The following is a 21,534-nucleotide window of genomic DNA, read 5'->3' on the forward strand; positions in this document are numbered from 1 at the left end:
GCAGTCCACTGTGGGTCTTCATATAACTGAGCCATTGCTTCAAAGAATGCAGATATGGTTTGCAGTTGAGTATTGTTCTCTTCAAGAAGTCGGTTGGCCCAAGACTGTGGCTCACCTTGAAGTAATGAAATTATGAACCCAGCTTTGGTGGATTCCAGAGAGAAAGTTTGTGGTTGCAGAGAGAAGTATAATTGACATGCATTTTGGAATGTCTGGAATTTACTTCGAACTCCCAGAAATCTTTCTGGCGTGGGGACCCGGGGTTCAGGGAGTAGCATCACCACGGTGGGTGCAGGAGCAGATCCTGTAGTAGCTGTAGCAGAAGAGGAAGCGGATGTTGTCACAGGACTTGCAGATGTAGCAAGAGATTGTACCCGCTCTTCCAACTGGACATACTCCTCTTGAAGAGACTTGATAGCTTAAATCAGGGCCGGCAAATCTCAATAATGGGAAAGGATCCTCCTGCAGACTCAGACATGGCTGTCTGATACTGTCATGTACCTTGCTTGTAAGCCTGACGGCAGAGGAAGGCCTCTTGTACATCTCCGGCTCGAGGACCACTGAAGGTGGAACAGCAACCACAAGATCACAGCGGGGTATGAGCGCCGGGTCAGTCCTGTAGTCTGTGCAGGAATTGTTGGCACTTTGCTGGTAGATGGGATGGCTTGACCTGCTGGCAGCAGAGCAGGCTGGTAGCAGGCAGAGGTCACATCAGGACAGGTAGGTGGCAGAGCAGGGTAGCATGTATGCAGGGTCAAACAGGCCAGGTCAGTAACGGATCAGGCATAAACGGCAGACAGAATAATAGTCGAGTTACAAGCCAAGGTCAGTAATGGTGGGAGCAGATCAAGCAGAGGCAGAGTCTAAGAAGCAAGCCAGGGTCAATCACAGGTATCACTCACAGGAACAGATACAGGAGGGGGAGCTGCAGATCAGACAGCACAGGCTACTAGTGCTGCTGGGTTTAGTCTGGCGCCAACATTAGCAATGCGCAGTCACGGGTGCAGGCGCATGGGCAAACGCAAATGCGCACGACTTTGCACAGCAGAGCGGGCCCTCACACATCTGCACCACTGTGTAAGCCCAGAGGATTCAGCTGCACTATGGCAAGCGTCTTCCTGACAGTAGTGATGTGTGATAGATCCAGAAGCACTCTCCAATACAGAGTCATGGCTGGGAAGGACATTGAGGACAGTAGTATCGGGTGTCGCAGCGAATTTGGTTACTGGAACATACATGACATTTTTTGGGGGGTTTGCAGCCTGTTTGGGTAAGAAGGAGGATATCAGGGAAATGCTTCTCATGGAGTCTGGTCACTGAATCAGAGCAAATTTGTTCAGGGGCATTGCCATGTGTATAGAGAAGGGCTGTACAATGTCCTCTTGATACTTCTGGTAGGTTAGGGACCTTTGTCTGCACTTAGAAAAGATGATATACGAATTCTACAAAGCTAACTGATAAAGATGGCAACCTTTTTATACCAATAGATTGAGCAGTCAGAGCAGTGGATGGGGTCAGTCATTAGAGCAGTGGATGGGGTCAGTCAGTAGGGCAGTGGATGGAGTCAGTAGAGCAGTGGATGGGGTCGGTCAGTAGAGCAGTGGATGGGGTCGGTCAGTAGAGCAGTGGATGGGGTCGGTCAGCAGGGCTGTGGATGGGGTCAGTCAGTAGGGCAGTGGATGGAGTCAGTAGAGCAGTGGACAGTGTCAGTAGGGCAGTGGACAGTGTTGGTAGGTTTTATTTTTAAATTTTTTATTTTTCACATTTTCTTTAGAAGCCCTGTTGAAAGGAGCGCACTTGGGGGAAGGAGGAAACAAAAAAAAAGGAGGAACAAGGGTAGAAAGGGAAGCAGGTGGGCGTTTACTAGAATGGAGATGATGTTCGGAAGAGATGCTAGCTTTCAGCTGCTCGAGGAGGACAATAAAGGGGATCGTTGTAAGGCAGGTATTTTAAAAATCTGAACTCCCAGCAAGTGGCTGGGGATTGGGATTTTTCTGCCCCCCAGCTATCCTGGTGCCCTTAGGCGGCTGCTTAAGCAGTCGTATGCTGGGGGCTCCAGGGTGGGGGAGGGTGCAAAAAAAATCCAGATCCCCAGCCAATTGCTGTGAATTCAGGTTTCTAAAATTCCTGTCAATGAGAGGAAAGGGGGGGGGCAGAGGTCATTGCTATGGGGGAAAGGGGGGCAGTGGACACTACTGTGGGGGTGTGTGTGATATGAAGGGCAGTAGAGGGCACTGCAGTGGGGTGGCCCTGTCCATAGCAGTTGGTGTCAGTTGGAAGAATAGTGCCCCAAGGTCCACACAAAGGCAAGCAAAGGGCCACAGTTTGGAGACCACTGGTATATACCATTGGAAGTGTGTTGTTATTAAATCTGTTCAACAAATGCAAAAAAAAAAAGCTTTTCAGAAATCTTGTGAGCTGATACATTCCTTTACTCTCTGCCTCTGAGTCATTATTCTTCTACGGGCTACAAAACACCTTACCCTGTTCTAGAGAGGGAGGTGTCATTTAGTCCTAACACAACCCCTCTGCTAAGGTGACAAGGCTGCTCAGTGCGGTTGTTACCCCAGGACAGGAAGTGTTTTATTGGCAGGATTACCAGGTAAAATAAAGGGAAAAGCCATGTGAAAAAATAAAACTGAGACACCACATCTAAGGAGTGCTAAGCTGCAATACTATAAATCTTTGCTCTTGGGTTTAGATACGTTTTAATGGCAGTGCAGCAAAGCCATTTAGTCAATCACTGCCCAGCACCTTGTATGTGATTTATGATTCAGAACAATGCAGTCCTAGCTTTATCTTGTAAGTGATTTGCTTTGAGATCCCTTTAATGGACCTGGTTTCCCTTTTTTAAGTGGTGAAAGTGAGGAGGGACCAGGCACTTCCTGAATAGCTGCATTCTTTTACTGCTCTTTGACCAGTTTAGCTTTTCCAGTCATAAATACACAAACACACAGGACCCATCCCTCCAATCCTCCGCCTCTCTGTCTCTCTCCTAGATGCTGCTAGCTCATTTCATCTCTGGCTTGCTCCCTCTAACACGCATGCCACTACATTGGGCTCAGCTGTGTGTGTGGGAAGTCCACTTGGTAACGATAGTACTGCAAACTTGTTGATACTCGGAAACAATGGTGGCAGTAATAGACAGCACAAGCATTTCCTTCTCTGGATCTAGGTAAGATACAAGTACTAATAGGGGAAGAGTTTACATTCCTGTCTTCCTGTCTGCTTGCTTGTTTTTATAGTTATACTATTTTTGTTTTGACGAAGTATGGAAAACTTGACAGCTATCACTGAGTCACTTTTATTGGTATTTTTTGTGGAATTGCTATTATTAGTGTAGCACAAGTTCAACACGCAAATGGAGAGAAATGCTAATAGATTTGTTACAGGAAATAATAGGAGTCTTCTTTATGTAAGATCAGATGCACAGGACAGCGATAAACGCTATTAATTGTAGTCTGTGTAAACAGGTAAACATTTAAAGGAAATACACAGTCTTTTTTTTTCTTTTTTTCTTTACTCCTTTCCAGTAAATGATTTTATCACTATATAATATTGTTTAAAAAGCCTTGTTTCTTTGTTTAACATGTATTGATATATTTACAGGGAGCTTAGACAGATTCTGCTTCCTGCTTTGCAGACCTACACAATGATTGTGCTTTACTACTCCTTCCTACAGTGCAAGTCCATGCATTGTATGACTCAGTGAAAACAATGCACTCACTGTGTGGCAGATATCCTATGTCAGTGTTAACAGAGAGACAGAGCCAGTAATGCTGGCCATACACTGATATATTTTTTCCTTTCAGCCAGGGGACAGAATGGAAAAAAATCGAACAGATTTCCCCCATTCACCAGATGTAGCACGAAAAGATAAATCCCCTTATTGGGCTATTGTATTATGACAGCTGCTGATGACGGTCAAAATAGCCAAACAACAGTTGCATCTGATTGGATGCAGCCACTGTTCAGCTGACAATATTCTGCCCAGTTCCTTCACTTTTCTCAATCGGAGGATGTCAGGTGGGGGCCGACAGGGCCATTCACTAAGAAAATTAATTAAGTTCATTAAGAACTACATGAAATTCATGACCTTAAAGTTCTAATCCACAAATATCTGTATTTAATAAAATAACAAAAATAGACAAGCTTGTAAAAATGTAAAAGCCATATGATGATGTTCCCAGCTGCCCAAAGCCTCTGGGATACTTATATTATCCATCCCTGGAGGCCTCAGGGGTTTGTGCATGCACACTGTGCTGGGACCGCTGCACAGCATCAAGAGGCCAGCTGCAAGAACGTGAAAGAGGTAGTCGGTTCCTGATGACGTTAGCAAAGATGGCGGGGTGGGACCTGGCGTGTGTCAGCCATTGCCAAATTGCAGCAAGGCAATGCTGAATTGGCTGGCTGTGCGATTATATGTTTTAAGAGAGAACCCAGGAAACCAAATCACATATGGATGGTGGTGGGGGGGGGGAGGTTTAAGTACCTCTTTAAGGTGAACACTACAATATCTAAAACATGTGTTCAATAAAAATGCACAATTCTTTTCACTTTATAAGGAGATAAGGCAGAGACCTTTTCTATGTGTATTTGTTCACTAATGAAGAAAGATAATGCATTTGCTTGATTAATTGTAGAATGGAAGATTGGATGGTTTGTGATTAAAGACAGATCTGTGTATGAACAGCTTTAGAAGTATATATTCTTGTAAAGTGAACATAGAGAGACACATTAGGTCATTTAGGACAATACATAAAAGATTTGTACCCATCAAAACCCAGTGGAGCATGAAAGGTTAATATGCAGTGTTTCCTATAAATTATAAGGTATTTATACAGCCATACAGTAAATTTCCAGATGTTGCTTAGACCTGCCTGACTCCCCCCTTCCTGTCGCGGAATCTTGCCAACAATGATTCATGGAATAAGCTGATCCCTCCTTTTTGTTTCTTTTACTTTTTGTGGTTTTTCGTTTTTTTCCCTCCTCTATTTTTAAAGTTGTGGATGAAGTATGAGTTTGACCTGTTGCTGAGGATACAGCTGCACTAGGTTGCTTTGTCAGCACTTTATTGTGTTCCTAAATTTAGGTCTTCACTCGGACAGTGGAGAGGCAGGGAATTCTTTTATGAACAGTTTGGATGGTATTCTGACAAAGCCCAGAGATGTACTGTAGAATAGATCAGGAGAACATTAACACAAACTGTTCTCAACCTATTTTTTTTTTTTGTTTTGTATGTTTCTAATCACGACCATTTGCTGTGTGGTTTTTGCTAGCTGTGTAACATCACAAGTGAAAATCAGGTAGTAGAGGCTTTAATGAAAAACTGCTATTGAAATGTCAAAGTGAACCTCAGCAAAGGGTCATTTCTATAGAATTACATACATGCTTAATAAAGACTTGCTATACTTACCCTTCTGGCAGCTGGTTTGTTAAAATGCGTCCTCTTCACAACTCACTGACCGCTGCATGTATTTCACATATTCAGCTTGCTTCCACACACTGTGATTTTTGGGGCAGTGGCAAGAAACGGGTATTCAAACCATCCCACTAGTAGAATACCTGTAGAAGCTAGCGAGCAGGAAAGAAGCAGCATTTTAACAAGCCAGCCACCAGAAAGGTAAGTATCGTGACTCTTCTTTTAGGCAATATGTCATTCTATACAAATGATCCTGTGCTGAGTTACTTAAAGCAGACCTAAATTGTATCTGAGCACCACTAACTGAAAAAGCTATTTCATTCATTTTTAATATTCACAGCAAGCTCACCCATTCATCCATTTCTCCATGCTTTATTTTGATTACTTTGAAAAACATGCCCTAGCATTTGTGGCCATCTTGAGTAAGAAAAGGTGATTCAGGTAGCATTTACATACTGAAATCTGTCTGCCTTTATCTCAGGTATGCAGGTAGGAGGTGTGCTGAGGAAGCCCCTCCTCCCTGAATTTTACACAACACAGAGGAGAAATTCAGAATAACATGGAGGCCCTTTCAGTACTTTAAAACCACAGACCCCTATCTAAAGGCAATGGTCCAGAAATCTAGTTGTAGACCTGGAGGAACACAACCAAGTACCTCAATTGCACCCCCAAAGCTTTAATATGAAGACAACCTTCTATATATCTCCCCACTGGGAGTTATCTCCTTCCCCCAGGGTGTGGCACTTATCAACCCGAGTGACAGCCTAAACCCCTACCGTCCCTCTTAAGCCCCCTACCCTTCCTCTTAAAGCCCCGTACACGCGGGCCGAATATCGGTACCATGTGTACACCTGCCTGTCGGCATTCGATCTGTGCTGGCAGCCAATAGCTGCCATCGCTGACCGGTGTGTTCTTGTGGTCCCCATTAGAACACAATAGCTCTGCGGGAGATCGTTGTACTAACATTGGATCATTAGTACAGCGAGCTCCTCCTGAGCTCTTCAGTTTTTTTTTCGTCATTGGGTTGAAGGAAAAAAACTGATGGTGTGTACCCAGTTTAAGAATACATTCACAGTGGTGACCCTAAAAATGCAGTATGTGGTATGCAAAAAACGCATATTGCGTTTGTAATGCATTTTCAATGGGTTTTTGGTGCGTTTTCTGGATTCCTGGCTCCCAGCATGCACCTGTGAAACTTGGATATGTGACTCAAACACACTAAAAACGCATGGATGTATTGGGTAAGCTTGAATAAACAGAGGAACACCCAGTAACTCATTAGAATAATTTAAACTGGATAAACTCTAACTGGTTTATGATAATAGGAGGTATGAAAAGTAGTAGGTGCTCAGATGAACGAGAGATTAACTGGTACCCTGAGCAAAATCAGACAGTACAGGATCCCATGTTGTACCCAATTCACTGGTAGGAGAGCACTTTTTACTCCTTCCCTGCATTGCTTAGAAAGTACCCACCAACATGGAATAACATCTTGTACCTAAGCTATTCGATGTAAATATTTGACAATATTAGAGCTGCAAAGTGCATGCTGATTCACAGGATTAATTGATATGAAAGTATGTTGCTATATGTATGAAATTGCTCTGATTTTTACTGGAGGTGTTGCTACCCACTGTGGAAACCCCAAGTTGTCTGTGGTTTGTTTGGTAGCAATACACACATGTAGCCTCTGCGTACTAATACCATTGTTGCTTTTCACTGAGATCCCTGCAGATCAGTTCATCTGTTGCTTTGTTCTGGACCACAGCTTTTTTGTTTCTTTTAATCCAGTCAATGGTGTGATGTATGGGTCTCGTGCCAGCAAAATGCTCTCTCGAGTTAACTGTGAAATTAGTCAGCATGCCTACAAGGCTGATGGATAGATGGTATTGAACATGCAACCTAGTAACACATAGAAGAAACCCATTGATACAAGGATAATAGCATAAAAAAAGCTTATTCATTCATTTTTTTTGTTTGGTGTAAGAGGATTGTACTTGCCAGTACTGTACTATGTCAGTTAAAATAGTATTTGTATAGCCATATATAAAGGGTATTTTTAGGAAAATCCAACCTTCCATCTGACTATATAAGACTATTTTGTATGGTAGTTAGAGGGGTTCCCTATTTGTGTAGCCCCTTTTATAAATAAAAACAAGATTTCTTTCCTGCATTCTTTTTGTTACAGCATTGTCAGCCATTAAAGACCGTAGTTGTTCTCTTTTAGAGATATTGCATTTTATGTTTGCTCATGATAAAGAAGTCCACTAGCAGATGACAAAGCTCTTTAAATGCACATAATTTCTATATGAAAAACTGAAGTCAAGGCCACAGTGCCAGCCCATACAGATAGGTGTCTGCACTTACCTTTTAGAAGGCACTCTCATATGCATATGTCAACATTTTGTGGTATTGCTGAAAGCTGGCCTTCCCCATTTTTTCTCTTACACTTTCAGAATATCCCATTACTGTATTGGACAGCTTTATTGGCAAGTAGTGAGATGCAGTAGGTGAGAGGCCAGCTTTCAAAATTTCTAGAACCTGTTATTTACAGGTAAGAGCACCTCAGGTTTCAGGGCTCCTGGGTATTTAGGAAGAATTCTAATGTTGTCAACAGCACTGGTAGGTGCCTGCATTTTAATCCTGGGGCCTGTTTAGGAGTAGTAGAGAAATAATTAGGGATGCACTGAAATTTCAGTGGCTGAAACGTTTCGGCTGAAAACACCCTTATCTGCCTTTGGCCGATTTGAAAATAAGCACCGATACAGGTGCCAAAAATAACCCCACATAACGCCGCTGCTCTGTGGTTCTCAGCCTTACCTGAGAAACCATCGAACAATCCTGACACTGGGCATAGAGATAAGTGAAGGAAAGATGGCCTCCACTCATCTCTATGCCCTTGGAGGACTGGAGTGATGTCACTACGTCACTTCCCGTTTTGGCACCTTGTAAACAAGGCTTTTTTCCCCTTAAAGCGCTAAATCAATGCTTTTGCTAATGTAATGCTTTATATTGTAGAGGAGAGATGTGGGGTCTTATTGACCCCATATCTCTTCATAAAGAGAACATATCACTGCTTATAGCTATCATAAGGGATGCATGCATTCCTTGTGATAAGAATAAAGGTGATTGAAAAAAATCACCACCTCCCGCCCGCCATATAATAATATGACGGACGCAAGGTGGTTCCTCGTTCTGGGAGGACGTCATGTGAGTCCTCCCATTCCACCGCACATGCACGGCTCAGGGAGCGTGCGGCAATCGGCGGTGCGCTGTGTCCCTTGGACACAGCAGATCACCGATCAACAGAAAGAGCCAAAGATGTCGGCTCGGTCGTGTGATCAGCTGTGTCCAATCACAGCTGATCATATGTAAACAGGGAAATGTCGGTTATCGGCATTTCTCTCCTCTCGAGCTGTCATGCTGACAGCTCGAGAGGAGAGGAGAGCCGGTAATCGGCTTTCCACGGAGGGGACATGTACACTGATCATCAGGGCACTGATGATCAGTGTGCCCTGATAATCAGTGTAGCCCCAGCAGTGCCACCTGTCAGTGTTCATCAGTGCCTTGTGTCAGTGCCCATCAGTGCCTCGTGCCAGTGCCCATCAGTGCCACATATCAGTGCCCATCTGAGCTGCCTTTCAGTGCCAGTCAGTGCCGCCTATCAGTGCCATGTATCAGTGCTGCCTTTAAGTGCTCATCAGTGATGCCCATTAGTGCCACCTACCAGTGCCTCCTCATCATTGTCGCCTATCAGTGTCCATCAGTGTAGCCTATCAGTGCCCATCACTGCAGCCTCATTAGCGCACGTCAGTGAAGGAGAAAAATCACTTATGTACAAAATTTTATAACAAAAACTAAGAAAAAAAACTTTTTTTTTTTCAAAATTTTCAGTGGTTTTTGGTTTGTTTAAGAAAAAATAAGAGTTGATTAAATACCACCAAAATAAAGCTCTATCTGTCACAAAAAAATTATAAAAATTTAATATGGGTACAGTGTTGCATGACCGCGCAATTGTCACTCAAAGTGCGACAGTGCTGAAAGCTGGAAATTGGCCTGGGCAGGAAGGGGGTTTAAGTGCCCTGTAGGCTTGTGGTTAAAGGAACAGTGTAGAAAAAAATAAATAAAATAATAAAAAGTTTAAAGTGCCCCCGTCTCCTTGCGTTGTGGGGAATGCATACGTAACATGTGAGGTATCGCCACGAACGTCAGAACAAGAGCAACAATTCTAGCACTAGACCTCCTCTGTAACTTTAAGCTGCTAACCTGTTGACATTTTTAAAGCGTTACCCATGGAGATTAAGTACCGTAGTTTGATGTCATTCCACAAGCTTGCGCAATTTTAAAGCATGACATGTTGGGTATCCACTAAGCGTAACATCATCTTTCATATTTTACAAAAAAATTGGGTTATATATTGTGGGGGGGGGGTTATCATGAAAGTGTTTTTTTTTTGTTTGTTTTTTTTTTAAATAGCGTTTGAAAAATATATTCATTTTTAAATACAGTCCATTTCAGTTTTCGGCCAAGTGCATCCTGAATTTTCGGTTTCCGTTTCGGCACCAGTGTTTTCATTTCAGTGCACCACTAGAAATAATAGATTACATATAGAAAGAACTTCCATGAAGTTACCTTTTGCAGTAGAGGAAGAGGTTGTAATGCTCAAACTTACACTTAGCTTGTGTCCTAAGACTACTGTAAATCTAAAATAAAAATCTACTTGTGTATTAATTTACAGTAAATCCCTAAATATATTGTAGATTCTGTGACTGTAAACATGAATGTCTGAATGTCTTGATTTCAGTCTCCTGTTATTTCCTGCACAGTAGAGAGATGGGGGGGCAGCACCGGTAGCCAGTGAGGCACTGCTGCACCCACATGTACTAATAGGAATATATTTAGAGAAGAAGAGCAAAGTGAGCAGAGATGTTCTCATTCGTTGTCCAATCAGCTGGCTGAGGATGTATTTTGACCAGTATTCTTGACCAAGCTTTGCTTCTGCAGAGTACGAGAATCTGGCTTTGTTCTCTGGAAGGGATGCCTGGATCACCAAACTGGATCCTTTGGCAAGAAAAACAGTTCACTTATATGCATTAAAGGCTCAGCTTTCACACCTTCCTGGCAAGTTTCTAATCTCACTATGAAGAATATATTATTAATGCAAAAGGACTTTATAAGGTGCTCAGGGAAACCACTATATAGAGTATAAACATAATTTTATTATAACATAATAAAATTAGCAAAAAGCACTCCTGTCAGATTACATAATAGTACCAGTTCCCTCTAAGGCTTACACACTTCTTGTGGATTACAAATTATGACATAGTTCCTTAATGTATCCAATAATATGAAATTTATTACAGATTACAAATATATTTAGAGGGTCTTCAAGAAGGTATGGCCTTTCTTTCTCAGCGTGTTTTGCAGTATATTATACCACTTTCTTAGGAGAAAGGGAGGCAAGATGGAATTTTATCGACCAGCTCCTCCACTCTTGATGACCCTATATATATATATATATATATATATATATATATATATATAGTTAAATGCATATATTTTGACACAGGCACAATTTTCATACTTTTGGCTCTGTATGCCACCAGAATAAATAAAAACCATCCAAATGAATTTGAAGTGCAGACTTTCAGCTTTAATTCAATAGGTTTTTACATAACAATATAATAGTACAAATTTTAGGAACTGCAACCATTTTTATATACAGTCCCTCCATTTTCAGGGGCTCAAATGTAATTGGACAAATGAATGTCATCAAAAATAAAATGTTCATTTTTAATATTTTGTTGAGAATCCTTTACTGGAAATGGCTGCCTGAAGTCTGGAACCCATGGACATTACCAAAGACTGGGTTTCCTCCTTTCTTATGCTTTGCCAGGCTCTAACTGCAGCGGTCTTCAGTTCTTTGTGGGTCTTTCTGCCTTTAGTTTTGCCTTCAGCAAGTGAAATGCATGCTCAATTGGGTTGAGATCAGTTGATTGACTCAGCCATTGCAGAATATTCCACTTCTTTTCCCTCAAAAGCTCCTGGGTTGCTTTTGCAGTGTGTTTTGGATCATTGTCCATCTGTACTGTGACGCTTCATCCAATCAACTTTGCTGCATTTGGCTGAATCTGGGCTGATAGTGTCTCTCTAAACACTACAGAATTCATCCAGCTGCTTCTGTGTTCTGTCACATCATCAATAAACACGAATGACCCAGTGCGACTGGAAGCCATGCATGCCCATGCCATCACACTGCCTCCACCATATTTTACAGATGACGTTGTGTGCTTTGGATCATGAGCTGTTCCAAGCTTTCTCCAGACTTTTTTTCTTCCCATCATTCTGGTACAGAATAATCTTCGTTTCATCCATCCAAAGAATGTTTTTCTAGAACTGTCTGGCTTTTTTAGATGTTTTTTGGCAAAGTCTAATCTGGCTTTTCTATTCTTCAGGCTTATGAATGGTTTGCACCTTGTGGTGAATCCTCTGTATTTGCTCTTGTGAAGTCTTCTCTTGATTGTAGACTTTGGCAATGATACGCCCGCCTCCTGGAGAGTGTCCTTCACTTGTCTGGATGTTGTGAATGGGTTTTTCTTTACCATAGAGCGGATCCTGTGATCATCCACCACTGTTGTCTTGCGTGGACATCCATGCTTTTTTATGTTGCTGAGGTCAACAGTGCATTTTTCTTTCATCAGAATGTACCAAACTGTTGATTTGGCCACTCCTAATGTTGCTGCTATCTTTCTGATAAATTTGCTTAATTTTTGAAGCCTTACAATGGCCTGTTTCACTTGCATGGACAGCTCCTTTGAGTGCATGATGTGGGTTCACAGCAATAGATTCCAAATGCAAATACCACACTTAGAATCAACTCCAGACCTTTTACCTGCTTAATTGATGAAGAAAGAACGAAGGAGTAGCCCACACATGGCCAGGAAACCGCTTTTGATTCAATTGTCCAATTACTTTTGGTCCCTTGAAAAAGGGGGGACAGCTACTTTTAAGAGCCGTAATTCTTAAACCCTTCCAACTTGGAAGTACATACCCTCAAATTAAACCTGAATGTGCACTTTCAGCCCATATCCATTCTATAACTATAGCTTGAATATGTTTTGGTAAACACCTGAAAAAAACTAAAATTGTGCCTGTGTCCAAATATATATGGACCTAACTGTATTTGTAATCTGTATTGCATTTCGTATACATCAAAGAACTATGTCATAATTTGGGGCCCAAGAGAAGTGTGTGTGAGTCTTCGAGGGAATTGTTACTATTTTATGTTATCAGACAGGAGTATTTTTAGCTATGTTTATTGGTTTTATTATGTTCTATTTTTTTTTTTTTATATACGCTACGTAGTGGTTTCCCTGAGCACCATAAGTCCTTTTGCTATATTATTATTTTCAGCATAGTATGATTTTAAGACAAGGTGTCTTATAAATGTACCCACCCATTCTTTGTATTACAAAATTTCCAATGTCACCTGAAGTGATGCAGCAAGCTCCATAAAAGCTAGTTGGGATTTCCAATGTTCCCAGAATGCTGCAGTGCAGAATGCAGTAGCTAGCAGCAAGCTAGGCAGAACAAGCACAGCGATGAGAATTGTCGCTTTTTAAAAGCCACATTTATTTATTTATTTCAGGTACTTACATAGTGCCATCAATTTACGCTGCACTTTACATATATATTGTACATTCACATCAATCCCTAACCCTCAAGGGGCATACAATCTAAGGTACCTAACTCACATTCATACATACACATACTAGGGCTAATTTATACAGTAGCCAATTAACCTACCAGCATGTCTTTGGAGTGTGGGAGGAAACCAGAGTACCCAGAGGAAACCCACGCAGGCACAGGGAGAACATGCAAACATCAGGCAGGTGGTGCCGTGGTTGGGATTGATATGAAAGGGATTGTAAAAACTCATTATACTTGCCTCCCCGATTTCTTCACAAATTTCAGACAAAGCATATAGTTATGCTCCAGACACTGTGTTTTGCATAAATACCTAAAGTAGAAACTATAGGCAAAACTTTTTTTTCTGCTAGAGTAAGGGATATAATCCCTGTAAGATTTATTTTTGTCCCAATGGGCCAATGGGGAGATTAACCTTGATAGCCAAACAGGAAGTGAGAGGAAATCCTTGCAAATTAGGGAATTTCTTGGGGACCCCCAGGTCACCAGAACTAGTGTCCCCATTGGAAGATTTCCCCTCTGTTGCTTTTCTAGGGACAACCCAAAATTTTGGATTTTCTATTACTTTCATGTTCAATGATAATGGTAAATAGGACAAAACGAGAGGGTGGCTCTCCCTAATGTTGACACAGACAGAAATAAAAACTGACTCTAATACATCTCCCACCTATCCAAGCTAAAAAAAAAAAAGTTTTGCCTTTTAGCTATACTTTTTTGTAACAGGACTTTCCAAATTGTGTTACAATGTGGAATTTAAAATGGATTCCATTGAGATTTTACTGCACTGATCTACACAGAATGGTCCGTAGTAGTGGAGTGGCAAAACCATTTACATAAAAATTATAAATATAACTCAAGCGCTTACTATGGTAACAAAAAAAAAATATATATAAATGCGGTAGCCGCTAGTGCGCACAACCAATATCTCAGTAGGCTAAATAGCGCAATAATTGAATCCAATCCCCCTGATAAAGGCACATGATCGGTGACGAAACGCACCGAGGAGCGTGCGGATGATGTCACAACATTACCTTTGATCGACACAGTGGTATACTGATCCTTACACTGCTCCAGGATCATCTATTATTTTAAGGCAACTGCATTATATATACAGGGCCTGGTTTTAGCTTTGCATGTACACAGTGTGGTGATTAGTTGGAGCCTGATCTATGCTGCTGGTGACGATACTGCCATCTGGTGCCTAAAGGGGTACATTACTGGATGCTCATTGAACCTTGTGTGGTTGTGCACCTACTGAATTTGAGTGCATTTCCTATGGTTATTGTGCAATAGAAAGTTTTAAAGGATAAAGCACTATGTTTAGCTTTTGTTTATGAGGAATATGGCTGATCCTGAGCTGGAGTGGATGTCTTTGGAGATATTATTCAACAAGTTGAACTTCAGAGTACATACTTTTGGGACCAAAAGTGCAGTTAGACCAAAACATTGTGTAATGTGAGGTCACACTGCTGGAGGTGAGCAGATTTATGGTGGAGGATAGTTTGCACCTGCATCTTGTGGTAGCTGCACATGGTGGTCGTAATCTTAAGGACTTTCCACAGAAGAACACTATTTGTTTGGACTTTCTAATTTTTATTTTTGATTCATTGTCTGTGTTTTTGGTTTTCCTAGTTATATTTTATATGGATTGTGTTTTTTTGATCATGTAGCACAGCACTTTTTTACATATACAGTTGTGCTCAAAAGTTTACATACCCTGGCAGAAATTGTGAAATATTGGCATTGATATTGAAAATATGACTGATCGTGCCAAAAAAATGCTCTTTTATTGAAGGATAATGATCATATGAAGCCATTTATTTGCAAATAGTTGTTTGGCTCCTTTTAAACCATAATGATAACAGAAATCACCCAAATGGCCATGATCAAAAGTTTATATACCCTGCAATGTTTGGCCTTGGTACAGACACACAAGGTGACACACACGGGTTAAAATGCCAATTAGAGGTTAATATCTGACATCTGTGGCTTTTTAAATTTCAATTAGTGTCAGTGTATAAATAGTCAATGAGTTTGTTACCTCTTACGTGGAAGCACTGACTGGGCTACATACTGAGCCATGTCAAAAGTCCTGCATAACAAGGTAATGGAACTTTATAAAGATGGAAAAGGACATATAAAGATGTCCAAAGCCTTGAATTTGCCAATCAGTACTGTTAAATCACCTATTAAGAAGTGGAAAGTTCAGGGATCTGTTGATACCAAGCCAAGTACAGGTAGACCAAGAAAGATTGCAGCCAAAACTGCCAGAAGAATTGTTCGGGATACAAAAGTTATAAAGTTCCATTACCTTGTTATGCAGGACTTTTGACAATTCTTTTCTGATCGCCATGGCTCAGTATCTAGCCCAGTCAGTGCTTCCATGTAAGAGCTAACAAACTCATTGACTATTTATACACTGACACTAATTGCAATTTAAAAAGCCACAGATGTGGGACATTAACCTCTAATTGGCATTTTAACCCGTGTGTCACTTTGTCTGTACCCAGGCCAAACATTCCAGGGTATGTAAACTTTTGATCATGGCCATTCGGGTGATTTCTGTTATCATTATGATTTAAAAAGGAGCCAAACAACTATTTGATAATAAATGGCTTCATATGATCATCATCCTTCAATAAAAGAGCATTTTTTTGGCATGATCAGTCATATTTGCAATATCAATGCCAAAATTTCACAATTTCTGCCAGGGTATATAAACTTTTGAGCACAACTGTATATCAAAACAATTTACATAGTTCCAATTTCTTTCCTTCGTTGTGAAACCTCTAAAGTCTTTTATGCAGTCAATTACTTTCAGATGTTACACAAGTAGCTGAATGGAGCCCACTTCTGTGCAGATAGTGTCACACAATCTGTTTCTGGAAGACCCTTATTCATAAAGAAATCTAAAGAAGTGACAGTACGTTTTTGAGAATTATAAGAAGGGTTGTGTTAATAAACAAAACAAAAAATTCCCACACTTTGAACATCCTCCATAGCACCATTTTAAATCCACTATTTAAAAAAAAAAAAAACCAAACAAATCGGACATGATAATAATAACTCCAAAATCCAGTGACTGAGTTTGGGGTATTAGTCAGTGAATCAGCCAAGTGGGCGAAGGTACATCTAAAGGTGCTGCCTAATTTGAGGAAATGGGAGAAGCTGTCCAGGGGACCACAATCCAAGTGCTCCACAAATCTACATGATGCAAAAAAACAAAACTGCCAATCGCCCTGAAAAACCATTCACATGGTTAAAATAAGGACTGGTCCAGTTTAAGCAAGAAACAAAAGATGAAGTTGAATACAGAATAATCGAAAAGGAGCATCTGTTTTATTGTGCAAGAGACCTAAGTTGGGATAGAGGTTCAACTTCCAGTAGGGGGGTGACCATAAACCGACAGCCAAATATGCATAGCAGTGACTTTAGGCAAAGAATAAACACACAAGTCTTTGTTTTAGAGTGGCCCAGTCATAGCCCATATCTTGAAAATCTGTGCCAAGATTTGGCAAATTGTTCAACAGTTGTTTCCATGCAAATTCACACAGCAGTTTTTCCAAAAAGATTGAACATTTGCTGGACTTAGGCAGGTAAAGGTGGTTGTAACTTAACCCAAAAGACTTACAGCTTTAATTTCATCCAGAGTTTGATCTACTAAGTATTGACCAGGACCAATTTTTATTTCATTGAAGCCCAATTAAAATGTATTTATTATTTGTAATACATCCAGATTGCATATACAGACAGACCTCTTTACTTTACTTTTTTAAATCTAAGTGCTGCAACAGGAGTTAGTAAAATCCTGTGCTTGCATGATATCAGAGAATCTCACACTCAAAATCAGCAAAGCAGTCTGACGTGCCCCTCTAAAAACTGCCTAATCAATGCTTAGGGAGGGACAGCAATGGTGATAGGAGCCTAGAAAACACAATGTATGAGAGCCTTGTTTCAAAAGTTATATTTGGTGGCAGGGTTTTTAACCCTTACTGCAGCACATGGCTGATAAAAAAGCATATTCATTTCTGTATATGGCTTTAAGAGGGTTCAGTTGGGCTTTATATATTATACAGTATAACAATAAAACCTATTCTGCACTTTCAAAGTGTTTTTAGAATGTTGTGTAAATGGAAGAAGTAAAAATTATAGGTCATGTCCACAGTAGATTGAAAGGTTTCAGTTGTTTTACTCTGGCCAGAGCTAGCTTTCTGTACCCTTTTATTCTCACAAAATATTGGTCATTCTAAAATCCTGACGATTGTGGAGTTTCAACAGTTATTTGCTGCAGAAATATTTTTTATGTGATTGTACATAATTTCCTTTCACTTGGGATAATTACATTGAAGAACATAGGGTACCAAAGCAAGAAAAACAATCATGTCTTAAGCTGTCTATATCTGAGTATTGACTTTTTCCACTGTGAAATGGTGATGCAGAATTGTGGTGTGTGTATGTATGTATGTATATGCATGTAAAGTTCAGTTCTGTTGTTTTTTTTTCACAACCATAAGATGAAATGAAAATGGAGAACGGAAGTGAAAAATGAATTTGCCGTTCCCAGTTACTGTTATTTGTGCTCATGTAACATATCCATAAAACAAATTCTTAGTAGCTTTTTTCCTCTCTCTTTGTACAGAACGCCCAGAAAGAAATAAACCAGAGCACAGATTTCCTGGGTAAGTTACTTTTGAGGGGATTTTCTTTTTTACTTTTTTTTTTGCCAGAAATAATGGAGGATTGCATGACTAATTTTTCACAGAAGTATTTTATTGGCTTTAAAGGGCCAACTCCAGCTAAAAGGTTTTTTTTTTATTTCGTTAGACAAAGTGTTTTATTGTGGTTGTATTACCACTCAATATAAGTACAGATAGACATGTTATTACAATAGTAGAGCTGCTGGAAATATGCATCATACCCCACAGTACAGAAATTCAGAAATCATTTATGGAGAGGTTCCACTACCCAAACAAACCTAATATCAGAAATCTGAATATTTTGAATGGTTGGTTTATTTATTAAAGCAGCACAGCTATACAAGATAAGTAATTAAAGCTGAATTCCATTCACTACTGTAAGGATTACACATGACACCCTGGTATACCCTGACACATTAGGTGTCACAGGGGCAGGTAGTGAAGGAAATTCTCCCCCAGTGACAGAGTTCTAACCTTCTCCCACAGTTTTATCTGGGGTTTCTTATCTAATCAGCATGAGGTCAGTCTATAGTTAGGACATACCATGTTTAGAGAATGGTGAAGAAGATGAATCTTAAAGCGGAGTTCCACTCAACCTATCAAAAAATAAGTCAGCAGCTACAAAAACTGTAGCTGCTGACTTTTAAAAAACAGCCACTTACCTGTCCCTCGGTTCCGTGGTGTGTCCCCTGCAGCCCGTTTCACCGGTCGTCCTGGATTCCCGGAGGCCGGCATCTTCAGTGTGGGCACCCGGCTGTGATAACTTGCAGCTTTACAGCCGGGTACCCACTGCGCATGCGCAAGTAGCGCTGTGCTTCGTGAATGGTCTTGTAGTCTTCTGGGACCTGTCACGTGTCCCAAAAGACTACAGGGAGGGAGGGAGGACACCTTCGGTTTCCGATCGCCTAGGCGATCGGACCGGAAGTGGGAGCAGGTACCTGTCAAATTCGGATTCCCGCTCCCCAAAGGTGCCAATCCTTAATGGGGAGCAGTCCTTAACCGCTTCCATACTGGGCTCTTTTACCACCTTCCTGCCCAGGCCATGTTTCAGGTTTCTGCGTTTTCACACTTTGAATGACAATTGCGCGGTCATACAACACTGTACCCAAACTAAAATTTTATCATTTTCTTCACACAACGTTTTTCTTTATTTCTGTTATTTATAACCGCAAATAAATAATTGTTCTTAATAAATTTAGGCCAAGATGTATTCTACTACATGTCCTTGGTGAAAATAACCCAAATTAGGATGTATTATTTAGTTTGTAGGAAAGTTATAGAGTTCACAAACTATGGTATATCTGAATATTGATCAATCCTGAAGCCAATCTAATTTATAGAGGTCCAAGAATGTCAGAACAGTACAGATATCCCCCAAATGATCACCTTTGCAAAGTAGACAGTCCAACATATTTCATAAGAGGCATGGCAAGTTTTTTGAAGTTGTAATTTTTTTGTCATAATTTTTCGGAAAATTAAAAAAATAATTTTCACTTTTTTTTTTTTCTACAAACTAACACCAGTGCAGTACAGCATCATCATATAACTGGCATGGTGGTGATCAGGGACACTGACTGGTGACAGTACGAAAAAAAAAAATGTAATTCTTTTTTTTTTATTAGTTTTAATTTTTTATTACATTTTTTTTCTCAAGATTTTTTTTTATATTTCACTATGACCAAAATAGTATAATGTTACCATAGTAACATTGTACTACTTTGGGGAAGTGATCAGTATTTTTTTTTTACACAATTTGCTTATAGCAAAGAATTACTTTAGTAGTAGTTTAGTAGTAGGAGATGTAGTGGGAAATGACTTAGGTCACTGGGTATGCAGAGCGAGCCTGATGGGGAATTAAGAGATTACATTCCCATCAAGTCAATCTGGTTGTTGACTGACATTGCTCATCAGTAGGAGGACCTGTAGCCACTATTCAGTCCGATAATGGTTTTCAAATCCACCCACTGTTGCGCACTGGCAACCAAAAGTGAGGCAAACTTGATGTGGGAAGTAGTCTCTCTCCCTCTCTCTCTCCCTCTCTCTCTCCCCCCCCCCTCTCTCTCTCTCTCCCCCCCCTCTCTCTCTCTCTCCCCCCCCTCTCTCTCTCTCCCCCCCCCAATAGTGCCCCATCGTTGGTGTCAGTTGGGTGGAAATAGTGCCCCATCGTTGGTGTCAGTGAGAGGAATAGTGCCCCATCATTGGTATTAGTGACACCAATGATGGGGCACTATTCCTCCCACTGACACCAATGATACTTACCTTGCTGACCTCTGCTTCAGCCTGGGCTCGCTCCCTCTCCTATCTACAGCCAGCATACCTGGCTGCAGCAGCACCATCTGCACTTTACAGGTGCTTACCGGTCAGCTGTCTTCCTTCTCTGGCCGCTCTCCTCTTCACTCGCTCTGGCTGCTCCCTCACTCAATCTTCTTTGATCTTCGCGCTGCAGCTCGGATCCTCTTCTCCAAGCTCCACCTCCTCGCCGGTGATTGGCCGCCTGTGTGCCTCTCCTGAGCTACAGTTCTGGCGGCCAATCGCCGGTGAGGAGGCAGAGCTGTTGAGTGACCCTGGGGGTGTGGCCAGGTGACAGGGGCGGCATGTCATCCCGCCCACACATCACGGTCCAGGGAAATGTGGGAGTATCTGCATGTGGGCAGACCCGCCTGAAGACGGATAGAGGAGCGGTGTCTCAGTTCCTAAGACCATCGGAAATATGTGTTTTCCGATGGTCTTAGGCGACCCCTGTGAAATGGTCGGTCGACCCCCAGGTTGAGAACCGCTGAACTAGATCAATTGATGTCTTTTTTGCAGCCTATGTATCTATGTACAGTAGCTTAGAACTGGTCATAATTACAGCCAGTTTCCTGATCTGTGAATTGGCGAAAATTATTTGATAGGTTCTTAAAGTCTCAGTAGTTAGAACTAACTGTGCAAGCGCTGCCTAGTTAAAGTGAATAATAACAAATTAAATTATAAATATATACATAAACGCAGTGATGATTAGTCATTCATGCAAAAACACTGGTGCAGTCTCTTAACTGTGTTGTGCACTATTCCTTTAAATAACTGTTCCCATTCACTCACCAACAGCACTGCACTCTTTGTGAAATATTGGTTGTCGTCAAATCCAGTTGGTAGACCGCATGGCGGTGCTTCACTTCTGGTATGGTGATTTTGCTCTTATTCTTCTTTTAAAAGTGCGTGTAACCAATTTTAAGTGTCATATGTAATAAATTAAATTACCTATGTGGATTCCCTCTATTATTTCCTTCATATGTGTATCATGTGAGAAATACTTATACCTGTGTACATTGCTATTGAATTGAGATACAGCTACAGAGGAAGACTACAAGCCCCAGCGACACCAGGATATTTACACAAAGCGTTTATGACTCTTATACATATCTAAATGTCCACAACTGTCAGTGAGTAAGTGGGATCACTGGCGGGGAGCACAGCACTGAATGTTTGCACCTTATTTAAAGGAATAGTTCGCAACACAGTTAAGAGACTGCACCATTGTTTTTGCATGTATGAATAAAGAAGCAGGTGGATCTAGACTAATCATCACTGCATTTATGTTTATATTTAATTTTGTTATTCAGTTTTACTAGGCAGCACTTATACAGTTAACTCTAGTCTTTGAGGGTTGTGAACCTTATTAGAGTGGCAGCCAGTCATTTTCAGCATTGCACAGTCAAAATAGTATTG

The 21,534-nt window shown here is 41.0% G+C and overlaps 1 protein-coding gene across 1 annotated transcript in view; it reads left to right on the forward strand.

Moving 5' to 3' along the window:
- The window catches only part of SH3D19 (SH3 domain containing 19), a 129,906-nt gene that overhangs the window by 34,797 nt on the left and 73,575 nt on the right, over positions 1–21,534 (forward strand). Inside the window, exon 2 of the mRNA XM_089670463.1 lies at positions 17,769–17,808. Coding sequence (XP_089526589.1) covers positions 17,769–17,808 — 40 coding nt within the window. The remainder of the gene's footprint in view (positions 1–17,768; positions 17,809–21,534) is intronic.

Source organism: Staurois parvus, unplaced genomic scaffold, assembly GCF_062004578.1.
Source record: "Staurois parvus isolate SC_StPar_1 unplaced genomic scaffold, SC_StPar_1.0 ptg000090l, whole genome shotgun sequence".
In the NCBI taxonomy this organism is placed as follows: domain Eukaryota; kingdom Metazoa; phylum Chordata; class Amphibia; order Anura; family Ranidae; genus Staurois; species Staurois parvus.